Source organism: Amblyomma maculatum, chromosome 11 (assembly GCF_055883805.1).
Source record: "Amblyomma maculatum isolate TAMU_Amacu chromosome 11, ASM5588380v1, whole genome shotgun sequence".
NCBI lineage: Eukaryota > Metazoa > Arthropoda > Arachnida > Ixodida > Ixodidae > Amblyomma > Amblyomma maculatum.
This window is the reverse complement of record NC_139354.1, coordinates 44,319,539-44,334,983: the sequence shown is the minus strand read 5'-3', so window position 1 is coordinate 44,334,983 and position 15,445 is coordinate 44,319,539. Positions and strand designations below refer to the sequence as shown.

General features: G+C 46.7%; 1 protein-coding gene across 1 annotated transcript in view; it reads left to right on the top strand.

The window, feature by feature from the left end:
* LOC146173695 (protein sel-1 homolog 1-like) overlaps nucleotides 1–14,898 on the top strand; it is a 38,238-nt gene extending 23,340 nt beyond the window's left edge. Inside the window, exons 12-16 of the mRNA XM_084583432.1 lie at nucleotides 1,623–1,788; nucleotides 7,221–7,295; nucleotides 11,137–11,309; nucleotides 13,002–13,124; nucleotides 14,357–14,898. Of these exons, the coding sequence (XP_084439558.1) occupies nucleotides 1,623–1,788; nucleotides 7,221–7,295; nucleotides 11,137–11,309; nucleotides 13,002–13,124; nucleotides 14,357–14,482 (663 nt within the window). The 3' untranslated portion in view covers nucleotides 14,483–14,898. The remainder of the gene's footprint in view (nucleotides 1–1,622; nucleotides 1,789–7,220; nucleotides 7,296–11,136; nucleotides 11,310–13,001; nucleotides 13,125–14,356) is intronic.
* The last annotated feature ends 547 nt before the right edge of the window (nucleotides 14,899–15,445 follow it).

Here is a 15,445-nt window from a genome sequence, read left to right as displayed (position 1 = left end):
ATCAGCTACAGCGAACGCCTTGGTGCCGCGGACCACTTTCCACATGCTGAGATCCGTCGATCCTGTGCTCTGCAAGCCGCGACAATCGGCATTCCCGATTCCCCCACGGCATTTCGCCCTAGCATGATGGGCGGCGCAGACGCAGCAAGCGGTTTCCCGGTTTATCTATCGCGGCATCTCGCCGGAGGAACGAGGAGCGGCCCAAACGCGACAAGCGACTTCCCGGGTTATCTTCCGTGGCATAAGCGCCGAAACGAAAAAAAAAAAAAAAGAAAAATAAGCTAGCCAAGTTTGCACTGAATGCGTGTCGCACCTAGAGGCATCGTGAGCGACCACGCAACATTTAACTTGCATGAAACCGTTCAGAGGGCACGACGAGAGATCGTAAATCCGGCGATCGCAAAAATGGCGAAAGGCAAACAGAACGTACGAAGTACAAGTACAGCCAACAACGACAGCAAGCAAACAGCCGTAGCAGACGACGCGGGGAGGCGGAGACCGATGTGTCAGCGGCCGCAGCAGCCAATAGTAGTCGCCCGATCCCCCGCGTTCTCGCGGAGCACGCGCTTTGCCCAATCGCAGCCTTGAATTCGAGCGCGGGAAACTTGAAAGCCGCCACGAGGCTCTCAATCGGTAGCAAGCCACACCTCGACCGCGCCGCCGTCGCCACCGTCGAGGGTGGCAGAAGAAAGCGCAAGAATTCACAAACAAAACAAGACCAAGATGGCGGCGCTCAGTTCGGCGGGAGAAGAATAGCGCGCGCGCGAGGTTTGGGAATTTTCGGTGCTTGTTAAATAATTAATTTCGAGTATTTCTACGGCGAGTTGGGCATTGATAATTACAGAAATGGTAGTTTATAAGACATACTACCGGAATATATAATCTTCCAAAAATCGACTGTTTCATGATTTTTCGGTTTTCAAAGGTCGCGTCCCCCCTTAAATACAATTTATTGTTGTTACTTGCGCATGGAACGCGAGCGTCAGAGCAGAGTTCACGATTCCTGTCCGAATTTTTCGCAGTGAGAGAACTTTTGAAGTGCTTTTTTTTTTTTTTTTTGACAGTTTGAATATTAAGACCATTTTCAGGGTCCTACAGAGTTCAAAAAATTTGTTACAAAATCAGTTAGCATCTGTTGTTGTGGTAGTTGAACTCCACAAACCAAACCAAGAGTTAAGCTAAGAGGAAGAGGAGAAGGGAGAAGAGAGATAATTGAAGAGACTTCACAGCTATGGCTGTCTTTTGACTAAGTTGAAGTCTAGTTTAATTAATCTTCTCCATCTTTTCTGTTTTCATTTCACCACGACCGCAAAATTAACAGGGACAATTTGCATAATTACAGGAGCCTGCTGGAGGGAGATCCTTTTGAAAACACAGAAAACTCATCTTTTCTCGTGATTAAGGTGTTTTGAAGTTGTGGAAAGATGATTCTTTGAATACAAGGTTTATTTCTAAAAAAAGGCAAGTAAACAAAACAGGTACCTAGTCTGGTGTCCTATAAGCCTTCGGTATTTAAGACCATGGCATATACAAGTTTGGGTAGTATACAGCCTTGTTCAAACACTACTCATCCACACTCAGTACAGTTTGAAGGATGAGTTTGTGTGTGCCTCTCTTTGCAGCTCTTCAAGAACGTGGCGGAGCGTGGTCGATGGAGTGAGAAACTGATGCAGGCATACTCCGACTACCGGGATGGCCGGGTTGATGCCGCCCTTGTGAAATACGCGTTCCTCGCCGAGCTCGGCTATGAGGTGGCCCAGAGCAACTCGGCGTTCATCCTCGACAGAGGTAAGCCAACCTTTTCAAACATTAAGCATTCTCTGACAGATTTCGGGGAGTTTTGGGAGCACGTTAAATACGAATAAATCAAAGGCCAAAGATTGTAATCTACAGCACAAATAGATAGTAGCCAACATCAGCATTTGCTCGAAAATATGACTTGATGGGACTCTAAGAAGTCGAGGTTGCTTCGTACTGGTTTGTTGGAGTGCTTCAATTTCGAAAACATTGGTTTTCCTGGAAGTTCAGCTTAAAACTGTAGATGAGTTTTGCAACCGGAACCAAAGGCTTTTGAAGTTTAAGGGCTAATTGCAACGAAATTTTTGCTCAGTAAAAGAAGCGTTTTCTAGTATATACCGTATTTACTCGCATAATGATCGCACTTTTTTTTTTTAAAATACTGACGCAAATTTCGGGGTGCGATCATTACGCGGGGTAAATTTTCTACAAAAAATTTTTGAGCACCGAAAACGCAAACAAGTTGCAGGTCAGACGTCTTAGAACAGAACATATATCTCGATTAAAACCAAAAATAAAAGCTGAGTAAGGCTTACCTTCGCAATAAACATGCACATTAAGCATCACATGGAGTGCACAATGCCCATTTATTTTTTTTCGTCAGTACTCTAATCAAAGTCTGAATCCTCGCCATCCTCGCTTTCACTGCTGCACGACTCATCGGAAACGGCAGTGTCGTCGCTGGGAGCATCTTCACAATCCCACAGGAAGTCATCTTCCGTTCCATCCAAAGCGTTAGATATGCCTGTCTTCTTAAAACTCTTAGCCACTACCTCGTCGGGGATACTGCTCCACGCTTCTGTGATCTACGAGCACAGCATCTCCATGGATGCTGTCCAAAACCAGAAGCGAGGGAAGCAGAAATGCTCCTGGTCTTCTTCCCCAAACAGTCTTGATCCAGTCGACCATCAGGTCTGCAGTCATCCACCCTCTCATCTGTGCACGTATATGGATGCCACGGGGAAAGTTTCCCTTCGGAATAGTCTTCCGTTTGAAGATCACGTATGGTGGCAGCTTCCGCCCGTCGGCCGTCACAGCAAGCATGACTGTGCATCGCTGTTTTTCTGCGCCAGACGTCTTCACGAGGACGCTCCGAGCACCCTTCTCGTTCACAGTTGTATTCCGGGGCATGTCGAACGTCAGTGGAGTTTGATCGGCGTTTCCAATTTGCGACATGAGGTAACCGCATTTTTCGCGAAGCCTAGTGACGAAGTGATGGAAGTCTATCACTTTGCTTTCATACGCGGCTGGGAGCCGCTGGCACAACGACGTCCGCCGCCTCAGGGAAAGTCCATTCCGTCGCATAAAGCGAGTCGTCCAACCGGTGCTAGCGCGGAAATCCTTTGCGGCGATTCCCAGCTTCCTGGCAGTTGTGCGCGCCTGCGTCTGTATCATTTCTAATGACACTGCACAACCATCCTTGCGCAGGTCCCTCACGTATTCTAGGACCGCCTCCTCAACACGAGGGAACTTGCCCGTTTTGGGTCCACGGAAAGCCCGCCGTGTCTTGTTCGTAGCCATCAGCTTCTCGCGCTGCTTCTTCCAATAGCGTATTCTCATTTTGTCCACGCCGAAATGCCTACCAGCAGCGCGGTTGCCATGATCCAGTGCATAGTCGACAGCCTTGAGCTTGAACGCGGCGGTGCAACTGGCATACCGCCCCATGGTGAAATGGCGTAAACTCGCACAAAAACACAAAGCACGCTACGACGCTGCCGAATTGCAAAATGGCGAACGCCGCAAAGCATGGAATCATGGGAACTGCAACGTTACTAGACTAGGTTGGGAACTCGTCGGAATGCATTCGCTGCGGGATGACTGCAGATCAACCGCCAGGCGGCTCCATGTTCGGGGTGCGATCATTACGCGGGGAATTAAAAAAATGGAGTTTAGACCTCAAAATTCAGGGGTGCGATCATTAAGCGAGTAAATACGGTACTAAGATGGTTTACATAGGTCCCTTGGGACAGGTGTGGAGAATTTACAAAATGTGCTGGCACTGTGAAATTCATAATCGCTATTCCTGGACAGTTACCCCAGAGCAAGACAAGTCCCATTTTTCAAATTTCCTCGCTGAAAAATTTCCCTCAAAATCACTTTTATTAATCAGACCTGCATTAAGAAATTTTAGGTAAATTGTCGTTAATTTTAGATACGACGTCATGCAAAAATTAAATTGTTTTGCTCTCAGAAATTTATTCAGGTATGTAATAAAAGAAACCGCATGAAAATTTGATAAGCGGTTCCCGAGATACGGCTGTCCTAAGCATTCATTGAGAAAACTGCCCTAGAAGGTTGAGAGAGCGCTAACTTTTTTGTTTGTCAAGATATCGCAACTAAATGTTTAGGGCAAGCTCATAGCACGGACATTTGAATAACTATTAAGTTTCTTCAAGCTGTGCACACTGGTTCTCAAGTTACAGGCATATATTGTATGGGGCACATGGGTCCAGGCTTGGAGAATTTACAGAATATGTTCGCATTGTGAAATTCATTGTAATTTCTGGATAGGTATCCCTGGACAAGACAAGGCCCTTTTTCAATTTCCTTCTTTTCTAAGTTCAACTGTAACAGATGCTAGGATGCTGCACGCATCGATGCAGTTGCTGGCAACGCGCTTTGCCATGTGGACAGCCTTTGCTTTCATGCACTGAATGCGTGTCACATCTCGAGGCATCGTGAGTGACCATGCAACATTTGATACATTGCACGAAACCATTCAGAGGGCACGAGGATAGATCATGACGACAGCGATCGCAAAAACGGCGAGAAGCAAAGGGAACACACGAAGCACAAAGACAGCCAACAATGAGAGCAAAGAGCCGGAGCAGGCGACGCGAGGGGGTAGCCGGTGGTGACAATCGCGTCAGCAGGCGCAGTAGCCAATAGCAGCCGCCTGATCCCTAGCGTTCTCGCGAGCTTTGTCCAATTGCAGCCTTGAATTCGAGTGCGGGAAACTCGAAAACTGCTGCCGAAGGTGACGAAAGAAAGTTCAAGGATTCACAAACAAAACAAGGCCAAGATGGCAGCGCTCAGTTCGGCGGAAGAGGATTGGCTCGCGCCAAGTTTGGGAATTTTCAAACGCTTGTTTACAGCTTCGCGGCTGCAGCCACTTGTTATATAATTTCCAGTATTTCTACGGCGAGTTCGGCATTGACAATTGCAGAAAGAATAGTTTATAAAAGATATACTGCTAGAATGTATAATCTTTCAAAAATCGACTGTTTCGCCATTTTTTGTTTTTCAAAGGTCGTGTCCCGTTAAGGAGGCATTATGTTTTGTTTATCTCATGGGATCCAGCAGTGATAGGTGTATGCTGAGCTGAAGATAATAATTAATGTGAATACAGTTCATTACTCGTAACGAACCTTTGTTACCGTGCTCCATTTTTTTTGGTTCATGTAGGATTTCTGTTGACCTGCTGTTTTCTGATTTTTCTGCGAGGTGAGGTGTAAGGTAAAGTGGTCCTAAATTCAGACAAAGTACAATGAGCGTGACGCACTTTTGCTTAGCTGACCTTGTTGTACTAAAATTACATTACCTATGGCATCACAAACAGCAAAGCAGGCTCACATTCTCCCTTTGAAAGCTACCATATTTTTCCTGGCTATACATCTGCATTGTACGATACGGGGAGAGCCGTAAGGGGCACATAACATTGTAAACGGTGTAGTGTCCGTGATACCTCATTTGTGTCGCCTTTGTTGATGATGCCATGCTTTAGTTTCGATTGTAAGTGAGCCCTCTTTTCCCTCTTCAGATTCTAAAACTTAAGGGGGGAGGCTACCTTTGAATACCAACTTTGTTGTTTCTTGAGATAATTGAATGAAATTTTCAGGGTAGACTCATGGCACAGCCATTTGAATAACTGCAAAGTTTCATGGAGCTGCGCACATTGGTACTCAAGTTAGAGAAGTATATCAGAATGGTTCACATGGGTTCCTTGTTCCATGCCTGGTGAACTTGCAAAATGTGTTGGCACTATGAAATTCATTATGAACGTTCCTGAATAGGTACCACAGGGCAAGACAGAGCCCTTTTTTTTAATTTCCCTGCCGAAAAATTTTAGCAGTGCATTGAGGTTAGTGCCACTAATTGGACTTGCATTAGCCTAATTTTGATTGTTTATTATAAATTCCAGACACAATAATTTGAAAAAATGAGCTTGTCTTGCCCTCGGAAATTTATTCAGGCACACAATAAAAAAAAACCAGGTGGGAATCCGATTAGCGGTTCCAGAAATACTGCGGGAATAAGCAACCATACCATGAAAAAAATTCATTCTGAGAAAATGGCCCTTAAAGTTTAAAACAGCATTTTCAAGTCTAAAGTTTGTTTTTCACTGCAGCACGTTGTGCTTCCACCTCCCCGATTCCTTCGGAAAGTGCATTTTCATGCGAACAGCGGACGACGCTGACGACGCTTTATCTCTTGCGATGACAGACGCGATACGGGAGGCCGAGATCGCCGAGGTTGATGGTCGGTACAGCAGGCACGCTTCAAACGCCGGCTCCTTACGTTCACGCGAAAGATACGCAGTTGGAAGTGGCAGCGCAGTCGGCCTAGTAGGGATGTAGCAGAAGCAGCACTAATAGAAGCGTCTCTGCGCCCGTTGACGACGCTTTTCGCTAACTTCGCGATTCGGACGGCATTCACAGAACGACGACGTATGCAGTGTTTTGAACTTCTTAGCGCGCATCGTGGCCGACCGTGCAATAATCCACAAAGTGCACATAACCGTTCAAAACACGCCACCAGAAATCGTAACGAGCGATGATCACGGCGATCTCAAAATGGTGAAACTTGAAGCGATTCAGCGAGCGTACAAAGAACGCCAGCTCAGTAGGCAGTCGGAGCAGACGACGCGCCGGGGAGGGGCCACTGCGTCAGCGCGTGCAGCAGCCAATAGCAGTCACGCGATCCCCCGCGTTCTCACGGAGCGCGCGCTTTGTCCAATCACAGCCCGAATTCGAGACGCGGGAAGCTCAACAATCCCTGTGAGGCCCCCAATCACACGCGAACCATGCTTCTGCTACGCCGCGGACGCCGCCGGCGAAGGCAATATGGAAAAGGGAAAGCATTCACAAACAAAACAAGACCAAGATGGCGGCACTCAGTTCAGTGGCAGAGAAATGGCGCGCGCGAAGTTTGCGTACTTTTGCCGTTCGCTCGCGACTCTGGGGCTGCCGCGCCCAGTTGTATATTTAATTTAAAGCAGTTCCACGGTGAATTAGGCGTTTATAATTAGAGGAAAGGTAGTTTATAACATATACAGCCGAGATATGTACTTTTTGAAAAGCAGACTTTTTCGCGATTTTTCGACTTTCAAAGCCCGCGTCCCCCCTTAAATATTGCGTAGATAGAGCCTCCATGGCCCTTTCCATGATTGTTTTTTTTTTTTTTTTGTTTGTTTTTTTTTGCAGGTGAGAGCAAGCACTTCCCTAAGAATGAGACCTTCGCCTGGGCCCTCCTGTTCTGGAACAGAGCGGCAGCACAAGGTGAAGGGGGCCTTTTGTTTCTGTTCCTTTTATTTTTGTATTTATTTATTTATATATTTGCAGTTCGGTGTGGCAAAAGGGGGGAATTTAAAGTATTCTGTCTTTTTACCCTTATTAGTTTAGAAGGATTGAATAGTTTTCAACAAGTACACAATGCAAAGGGAACGAAAGAAACCTCCTCATGCAAAAGGTTTGCTTTGCTGAGACCTCCGTCTTCACATTTTCGCAATGAAATCACCCAACACTTGCCTTCCACATTGGAACTTAAAAAAGACCAGCACGAAAACAATGGGGACAAAGGTGCACAAAACGAAGGGAGGGCACTCGTCCTGTCGTTTTGTGTTTCTTTGTCCTTGTTTTTTCGCTCTGGTCTCTTTTATGTGCCAAGTACTATGAACCAACTGGCCCAAACAACAATTTTGTTCCAAATTGGAGTCTGCAAGCCCTTATGGAGTTTTCAAAGGCATGTTAATGGCCCAGAGTACAACTTGGTATCCGGCACAGAGATCCACATTTCATGGACAGGTGATGAGGCCAAATGCACCGTACAGTACAACTTCGTTAATTCGAAGTCATCGGGACCGCGAGAAATCTTCGAATTAAGCGGGTTTTCGAATTAACCGAACACACCAAGAAATAAGACTTAGGCAAAAAAATTCGTTGCAGGAATGTGTTACCTTTATTTGGCATATTTTGAATTACTACTGAAAGTAATCAGAGATGCTGGTTTGCCGCGTCCGGTAGTTTGCGGCTCCTAAGGTCATGCTCTCGAGTTGGTCAAATAGACGAAACATCTCTGAACTTCCACCGCGGCACTCAACAAAACTGCGGATAACGTTCAGCGATGCGATAACTTCACCAAGAGCAGGTGCTCGGGGAGGCTCGTCGGTGTCGTCGTCGCTATCGTCGCTGTCATCGCGCATGTTCGTACCAGCAGTGATCTCACTCTCCAAGTCAGAGTAGCCAGTCTGCTCTTCGCTCTCAATGTTGATATACTCGGCGAAGCCGACTGTGTTGGACTCATCCTCTGCGCAGAGCGCATTGATGCGGTCGCAATACTCTGCTCCTTCTTCGTCAAGAGTAGTAGTACATGGGTGGTCTGCATCGGCATCAACAGTGCTTTCACTGGAAAAACCAGCGTGTTCAAAACACCGCCTGATCAATGTGGGCTCCACTTGTTTCCAAGCGTACACCATGAGGCATATGGCTCCGAGGAGGTCGATGGAGTACTCCTTGCCATTGTCGTAGCAAAGGAGCATGCGCTTGAGCAGGTGGTACCGATAAATCTTCCTAGTGTGGTGAATGACGCCTTGGTCCATCGGCTGTGAGATCGAAGTGGTGTTTGGAGGTAAAAATACCATCCTGATGGCCTGGAGATGTGGGATGTCGCCATGTGCCGGGCAGTTGTCGACGACAAATAGGACATTCCTGCCCGTGGCCGCGAACTTGCGGTCAAGTTGCCGCACATACTCTTCAAATATTGCACCTGTCATCCAGGCTTTCTTATTGTGCCTGTAGGCGAGTTCATCCTTTGGCGGCAGCCGCGCATTTTTGAAGCAGCGAGGCTTCCCCGTCTTCCCGACGACCAGTAGCGGCAGCTTGTGTTTACCGCACATGTTTGCGCCGAACAGCACAGTAATCCTGTCCTTGGCCTGTTTCCTACCCTTGATGGCGGTGTTCTTCACTGCGAATGTTTTTGTTGGCAGCATCTTATAAAAAAGTGCAGCCTCGTCAAGGTTGTAAACGTCTGCACCGTACTCGCTAAGCAGCGGCGCCAATGTGTGGTTTCTCCAATCCTCGACAACGCTCTCATTAGTGCTGCCGCTCTCACCACAGACGGTGAGAAAGGTTAAATTATTGCGTTCCTTAAAACGGCAAAACCATCCATTGCTGCACTTGAATTCCTCGTGCCCAAGTTGTAGAGCTAGGTCGTTGGCCTTCTCCCGCAGTAGCGTTCCATTGACGGGAAGGTGGGCAGCGTTTGCTTTCTGCAGCCAGCGAAGCAGAGCAGCTTCCACATCTTGATACGTGGGAGCCCGCACTCGTGACCGCTTCGAAGAATAGGTCTTGCCGTAAGCCTCTAGTATTTTTGACTTGTTGCTCAATATTTTGGACAACGTCGAGAGGGGCACGCCATGCCTTTTGGCCAACTCGGTCTTCGAACAAGCGCTCTTGCCTGCTTTCTGGATCAAGCAGAACTTCTGCTGCAGCGTTAAAGTCTTGTACTTTGGCATTTCTGCACTGCTACGGTCACAAAGCTAGCACTTCTGCACAGTCCCGCCCAAAAAAACGGCACAGTAGCCGACCCCTAACCACAGCGCACAACACAAAGAATGGCGCAGGCGAGACTGGCGCGGCGGTGGTGGTGGCGTACTTGCAGCGTCGGAGGCACGGGGGAAGAGTGGGCGAAGCACACCAAGGGATGGAGTGGGGGCGAGGTCACGTGATAAAAACCGGTATGCCCGCCGTGTTGCAGTGAAGCACGTCTTCTCCTCTGCAGGTGCGTGTTTCGGCGGTGCGCGAGGCGCACTGTGGACCGCTTTTTGTGCAGAGAGTGCTCCGGCAGGGGCGCTTCGCCTATAAATCATCACCATTACTATGTGGCTTTGCCTCGCGGCTCCGTAGGGCCGTCGTTTCGCCGGGTTTGCGGCGAAACATGGATCAGGCATTGCCGCATAGCAGTCCAAATTTTCGAATTAACCGGGCTGGCGCAGGCCGCCTGTTCGAATTATCCGGCCAAATTTACATTGGAAAATACGGGACCGCAGAAAACCTTCGAATTATCAGGGATTTCGAATTAACCGAGTTCGAATTATCGAGGTTGTACTGTATTTACTCTTGTAATGAACCCACCTTTTATTCAGAAAAGTTGGCATCAATTTGGGGGGAGGGTGCATTATGCAAGATCTTTTTTTTTATTATTATTATTTTTTTTTTTTATGAAAGGCCAGATTCTAGGCTTGCATTGGACTGGACTGCCTGACCCTTTGCCCATCCCTTCATATGTCAGTCATCAATAAAGGCATGCTGTCTGGTGCGATCGTGTCGCCACTTTTCAGCATTGTTTTCAGCTTGTTATAATGATGCAATCTAACAATTTCGTGATGGTGGATGATGGCATTGGTTTCTGTCTCGGGTTGTAGGACAAAGAGGCTGGATTAGAGATGACCGATGAAAAATGATGAATAAAAGTAGCGATTAAAGATGAAAGCAGAAGACTAGAATTAGAATTGGAATAGGTTCAGAGCTGAATCAGGATCGGGCTAAATTGGTGCGTGAAAGAAAACTGCTACTAAATTTCCTCCGCATCAATCCAATCGATTCACCCTTAAATTTCTCTCATTTATAGGATTGTAAACAGTAAATTGGTTTATAGAAAAGGTAAGGCGCAGTATCTGTCAGATTTGAGGGAACAGAGGAAGGTGGGAGCGAAAGAAGTCCCATAGTAGAGGCCTATGGAGCAATGTTGACCACCTGGGGATCTTTAAAAGTTCAGGGAGTCATTGTGCTCTTCATTCAGCTTTACACAGCGGCTGGCCCCTTACACACCTATGCCTCAGTGGCTTTGGTGTACAGCCCGTCACGCAAAGGCTGTGGGTTCAATGGTGGCGTTAGAAGCTATATTTAGATGCAGGCGAGATGCACGAATGCTTGCGCGCTGTCTACACACCCCAGGGGATTGCAATCAATTCTCATAGGCCACATATTAGTTGAGGACGATAAAAGCTGCAATTTTACAACTCCTGGCTTTTTTAGGCCTCTGAGTTGTCGGAAATCGTTAATCTGCAGTTGCATGTGGCGCGGCTGCCCTAAAATGGGGTTCTCGAACAACTGCTCGCAGGCTACTCGGTGGCACGGGTGAAGCTGGGCGACTACCACTACTACGGCTACGGCACCAGCATCGACTACGAGACGGCGGCCACCCACTACCGCATGGCCTCCGAGCAGCAGCACAACGCACAGGCCATGTTCAACCTTGGCTACATGCACGAACAGGGACTGGGGCTCAAGAAGGCAAGCCCAATCCACATCATAATCCAATCACTTAATCTATGTCATAATCCAGTCGCGACTCTCTTTTGAGCCAGAGTGTCAACCACTCTCTAAGCCGTCATCTTCAGACATTTTTTTTTGCACTGTAAGCTTGCGCCTTAATCCTAACGCCTACTGTAAACCCTTGTTGATTCGGAATTTCAGCGAATGCAAGAGATGTCCAAATTAGTATAACTGTTTTACGCTGATAATGTATCCGTGATCGACTCCAGCATGCGACATGATAGAGCTGCAGCCCTAGGGTTGCTGCATGCAGTGAGGCTTCACCAGACAAACAGCACCTAACTAGTGCGGTTTCTGAGTGCTGAAAGGATGAAAATTCCATCCAGATGAGAGCGGCAGAAGTACCCATTTCACCATAGTAGCAAGGTCCCTTAAGGAAAGTAAAAAAGAAAAAAAAGAGGTCATTATCAAGGCAGTAGTTGTTTTGAGGCTGGGAGCTGCTATTGCTGCAGAAAGCGAAACTGCTTGGCTAGAATCTCGTGTTATTAACGGCGCCACGTCAGGGAACGGTCCTACTTTTGCATGCTCATCAAAGGTGTGCAGAAAACAATTTATTTGCATTTCAATGCATTTCAAGGTGGGCGATGAAAATTTCGATGGTCATTTGTTGAGCTGGTAAGAGTTTGATGCGGGGCTGCTTCGGCAGGCCATCCAAATGATCAATGCAAGCCCCGGGCCGTGCTAGTAAACATGGTTTCAATGCAGTATACTCATCTGACCGTTTGACGGGACTCGTGCACAAGCCTGAATTTCCTAATTTAATGAAGGTCGGTTAAAAAGGTTTTTTTTTTTACTATTGAATAGAGGGTATTCGATTTTAATGGTAATTTATTTTACTGAATGACACTTTAGTCCTTAATAAGTGATGTAGTACGCTAGTAATGAGTTTATGGTTTCATCAGCTAGGCATTTTCACGCACAAACATATTAAGAAAATGTCAGAGCTTGCATTTTTGTGTAGTCACATTTTATAGCAGTTTCTGAAGTAGAACACAGAGCTGTGGTTGTTTGAACATACGCTCCATGCGCATGGCTACGTTTGGGTTCCAACCTTTCCCTATCGCTACATTCTTTCGATTGGCCTGCTGGTCTATTTCTGCGAAGTGAAATCGTTGACCCCCCCTGGGCTTCTGACTGTGCCATTTAGACCCAGTGTGTTAATCGTGACCTTGTTTGACCACTCTACCCTTGTGCTGTTAAAGCGAACCAAGCAGTCAAAACACAAGACAAAGCCAGAATAGCTTGGCTTTTCTTGTGGGACACTCGAGTGCAGTTGAGGGACACAAGTTTGCAGGACGTGAGCTCATGGAACATTATTTATTTCCGTGTGACTGAGCAAATGTAGTGAATAAAATGTGCTGAATCACGAGAGGACATGCACGCCCCATTCGGAGAAAAAAAATAATGCAGGAAAAACTAGCGAGGCAACAAAGAAATAAATGTTTTCCTGCATACTTTTGTTTCTGAGTGTACCTGCACTGGCATGGATTTTCCCCCTTTTCATGATTTTGATAGGCCGCCATAGTATAATGCGTGTCTGTGGTGTGCCGTCTGGGGCCTTTTTGAATTAGTACAAGTTCAGAGATATGTGTTTCGTGTTAATGAATCGACGATGAGTGCTTAGCAGCATGTTCACAATTGTTCTTGCAGGACATTCACTTGGCCAAGCGCTACTACGACATGGCGGCCGAGACGAGTGCAGATGCCCAGCTCCCCGTCGCACTGGCACTCGTCAAGCTTGGTCTGCTGTATGGGTTTGCTTACCTCAAGGAGGTGAGGCACTTGCATTCCCAGTTCATGTTACCTTCTTATTTGTTCTCGCGAGAAAACCTTGCCGGTTTTCATAGGGTGATAAGGAATGCATACTCTTGGGATCTCCGTATCTTTCTGCCCCAACTTTTTCCCTAGAAAAGAGCGTACTTGCACTAACATGCACATACACAGGCTTTCAAAAATGCTCCGATTCGGTTACTAATGGCTGGAGCCCCATAGTGAAGTAGTCTGGTGTAAGCAATAGTAGGACTGTCATTATCAAAAGAAATGAGAGAAGGCTTAAGCGGCCGTTGCCGTAACGCAGTGGTAGAGCATCGGGTGCGAAATTCGGTGGTCGTGGGTTCGGATGCCGCCAGAGCCATGCAGTCGTTTTTTTCTTGTACTTTAGTTTCTAGTCAGTTATCTCCAAGTTTAAGTAATACTTCATATAAATTTAAAAAAATGCCTCCTTTGCTTTGCCTTGTGTGAGTGGCTGTTGGCTGCCCCTTCTCATGTATGTTGTAATGAGGCCCCCTAGTAGTTTTCTGCGTGGCTTAGTGTCTGTTTACTTGTACTCTGTACGCCACAGTTCTGGGCAGTTCGTTTCACTGTTAACTGGCTCAGTTGCAGCAGTTAGTGCGAGCTAAACCTTGCAAATTGTGAGGCTCAGAGTGCAACCTTGCAAACCTTGCAAACTGTGACTCAGGAATGAGTGGAAGTGGGAAAGTCACCTGAAGGTTGCACATGCGAGTCACACCCTTTGAGATTACTTCTGCTGTATATATGTTCTTTCCTGTTTGTATTCATTAGTTCAAGCTTCATTTTCTTTTTTCTTTCAAATTGCATTGGCATCTCGATATTGTTCGAGCTAACAAACTTTTACTGTTTAGGGTATCTGTTTTAGGCAACATAGAGGGAGACAAGGATGCAATAATGTTTTGGTGGTAGTATTATGTGCCCTAAACTTTTGGCTGGAGCTATATATCTGTTCACAATGGCACTAACTGTGATGCTTTGACGCGTCGTTGGCATGGGTGGCAGACAGATGGCGTGTAGTTCATATTGTGCAGTTTTCATTTTTTTCTTTTTCCATTACAATTCATGTCGACAGGGCCAGAGCATTCCGTCCAAAAAAAAAGAAAATATTGAAAGCTTCCATTTCAAATCAACTTGAAATTAAGGATAGTTCATAGTACTTTGTTCTCAAATGCTGGCTTTGCACCATATTTTTCCCACTCCCTCTTGCCCCTCAGCAACAGTGGGACAAACTGCTGCCCAAGTTCAGCCCCAGTGATGCCCTCGGTCCCGACTGGGACCTCTACGTCATGACCGTGATGGCCATTCTCCTCGGCGTGCTTGTCTACTTCAGGCGGGCATGAGCGGCTGGCCTTCCTCCTCTTCTGGGGAAGACTGCGGGCGAAAAAAAGACTCTCCCAGCCGCAAACGCCGCCACTGCCGCCACCGCTTTTACGCCACGTGTCTTCTCGAATTGTGAAACCAACAAACTGCTGCTAGTCGTACGGGGATGTTCCCTTCCAAGCTCAACCTGTGTGTGTGCGCGTTCACGAGGAAAACTGTTCACGCGGACGAAGCGGAAATTACCGTGATCATGGTGCAAGATTCACAACAGAAGAGCAAATGTTCAGCGTGGGTGTTGGGAGGGTGTTAAATTGTTTTTCTCCTTTTATTTTTTTTTCCTTCTCTTTTGGCCTCCCTTTTTAGTAGCACAGGCAGAATTGCCGTGTTGTTTCAAGAAGTTGCGAGATTAAAAGCAAAAGATGATAGTTGAAGGCTAGCTCTGCTGTGTGATGGGTTGCTTTTGCTGGTCACATTGCTTGCTGCAACTGCTGTAAAGAAGCAAGCATGAGAAAGTTCTGCTCTGATCACTTCAGCTGAGCCTGTGTTCTCCCAAATGCGTTTTACTCAGGCAAGCTGTTAGTGATAACAGGGTGATCAGTGATGACAGTTAGTGATAGTGGATGTTAAAGCTGGTCGAGCCATTGTTGTATTTGGCACTGGCCATGCTTCTTCATTGCTACCACTCAGCCTTAATATTTCTGTCAAAGTATTGAAAGTCTAACTAAAGACTGGCAAGCTACATCTTTAATAGTAAGATGACTGAACTTGTGAGTGCTCAGAATATAAACACTTAAAGTTCATGTTCAAGAAAGCTTTGGGAAGAAGCCTCAGAGAGCAGCCATTAGGAGAATTTTACATCAAAAAGAGGTGATTTTGTCTCGCATGGTGGTGTCGAAACTTAACAAAGTGATAGCAGAGGATTGGAGAACCTGCAGCAGGTGGGTGTCACCTTAAAAGTTCTGGCAGTACTGAAGGCTTTCTCA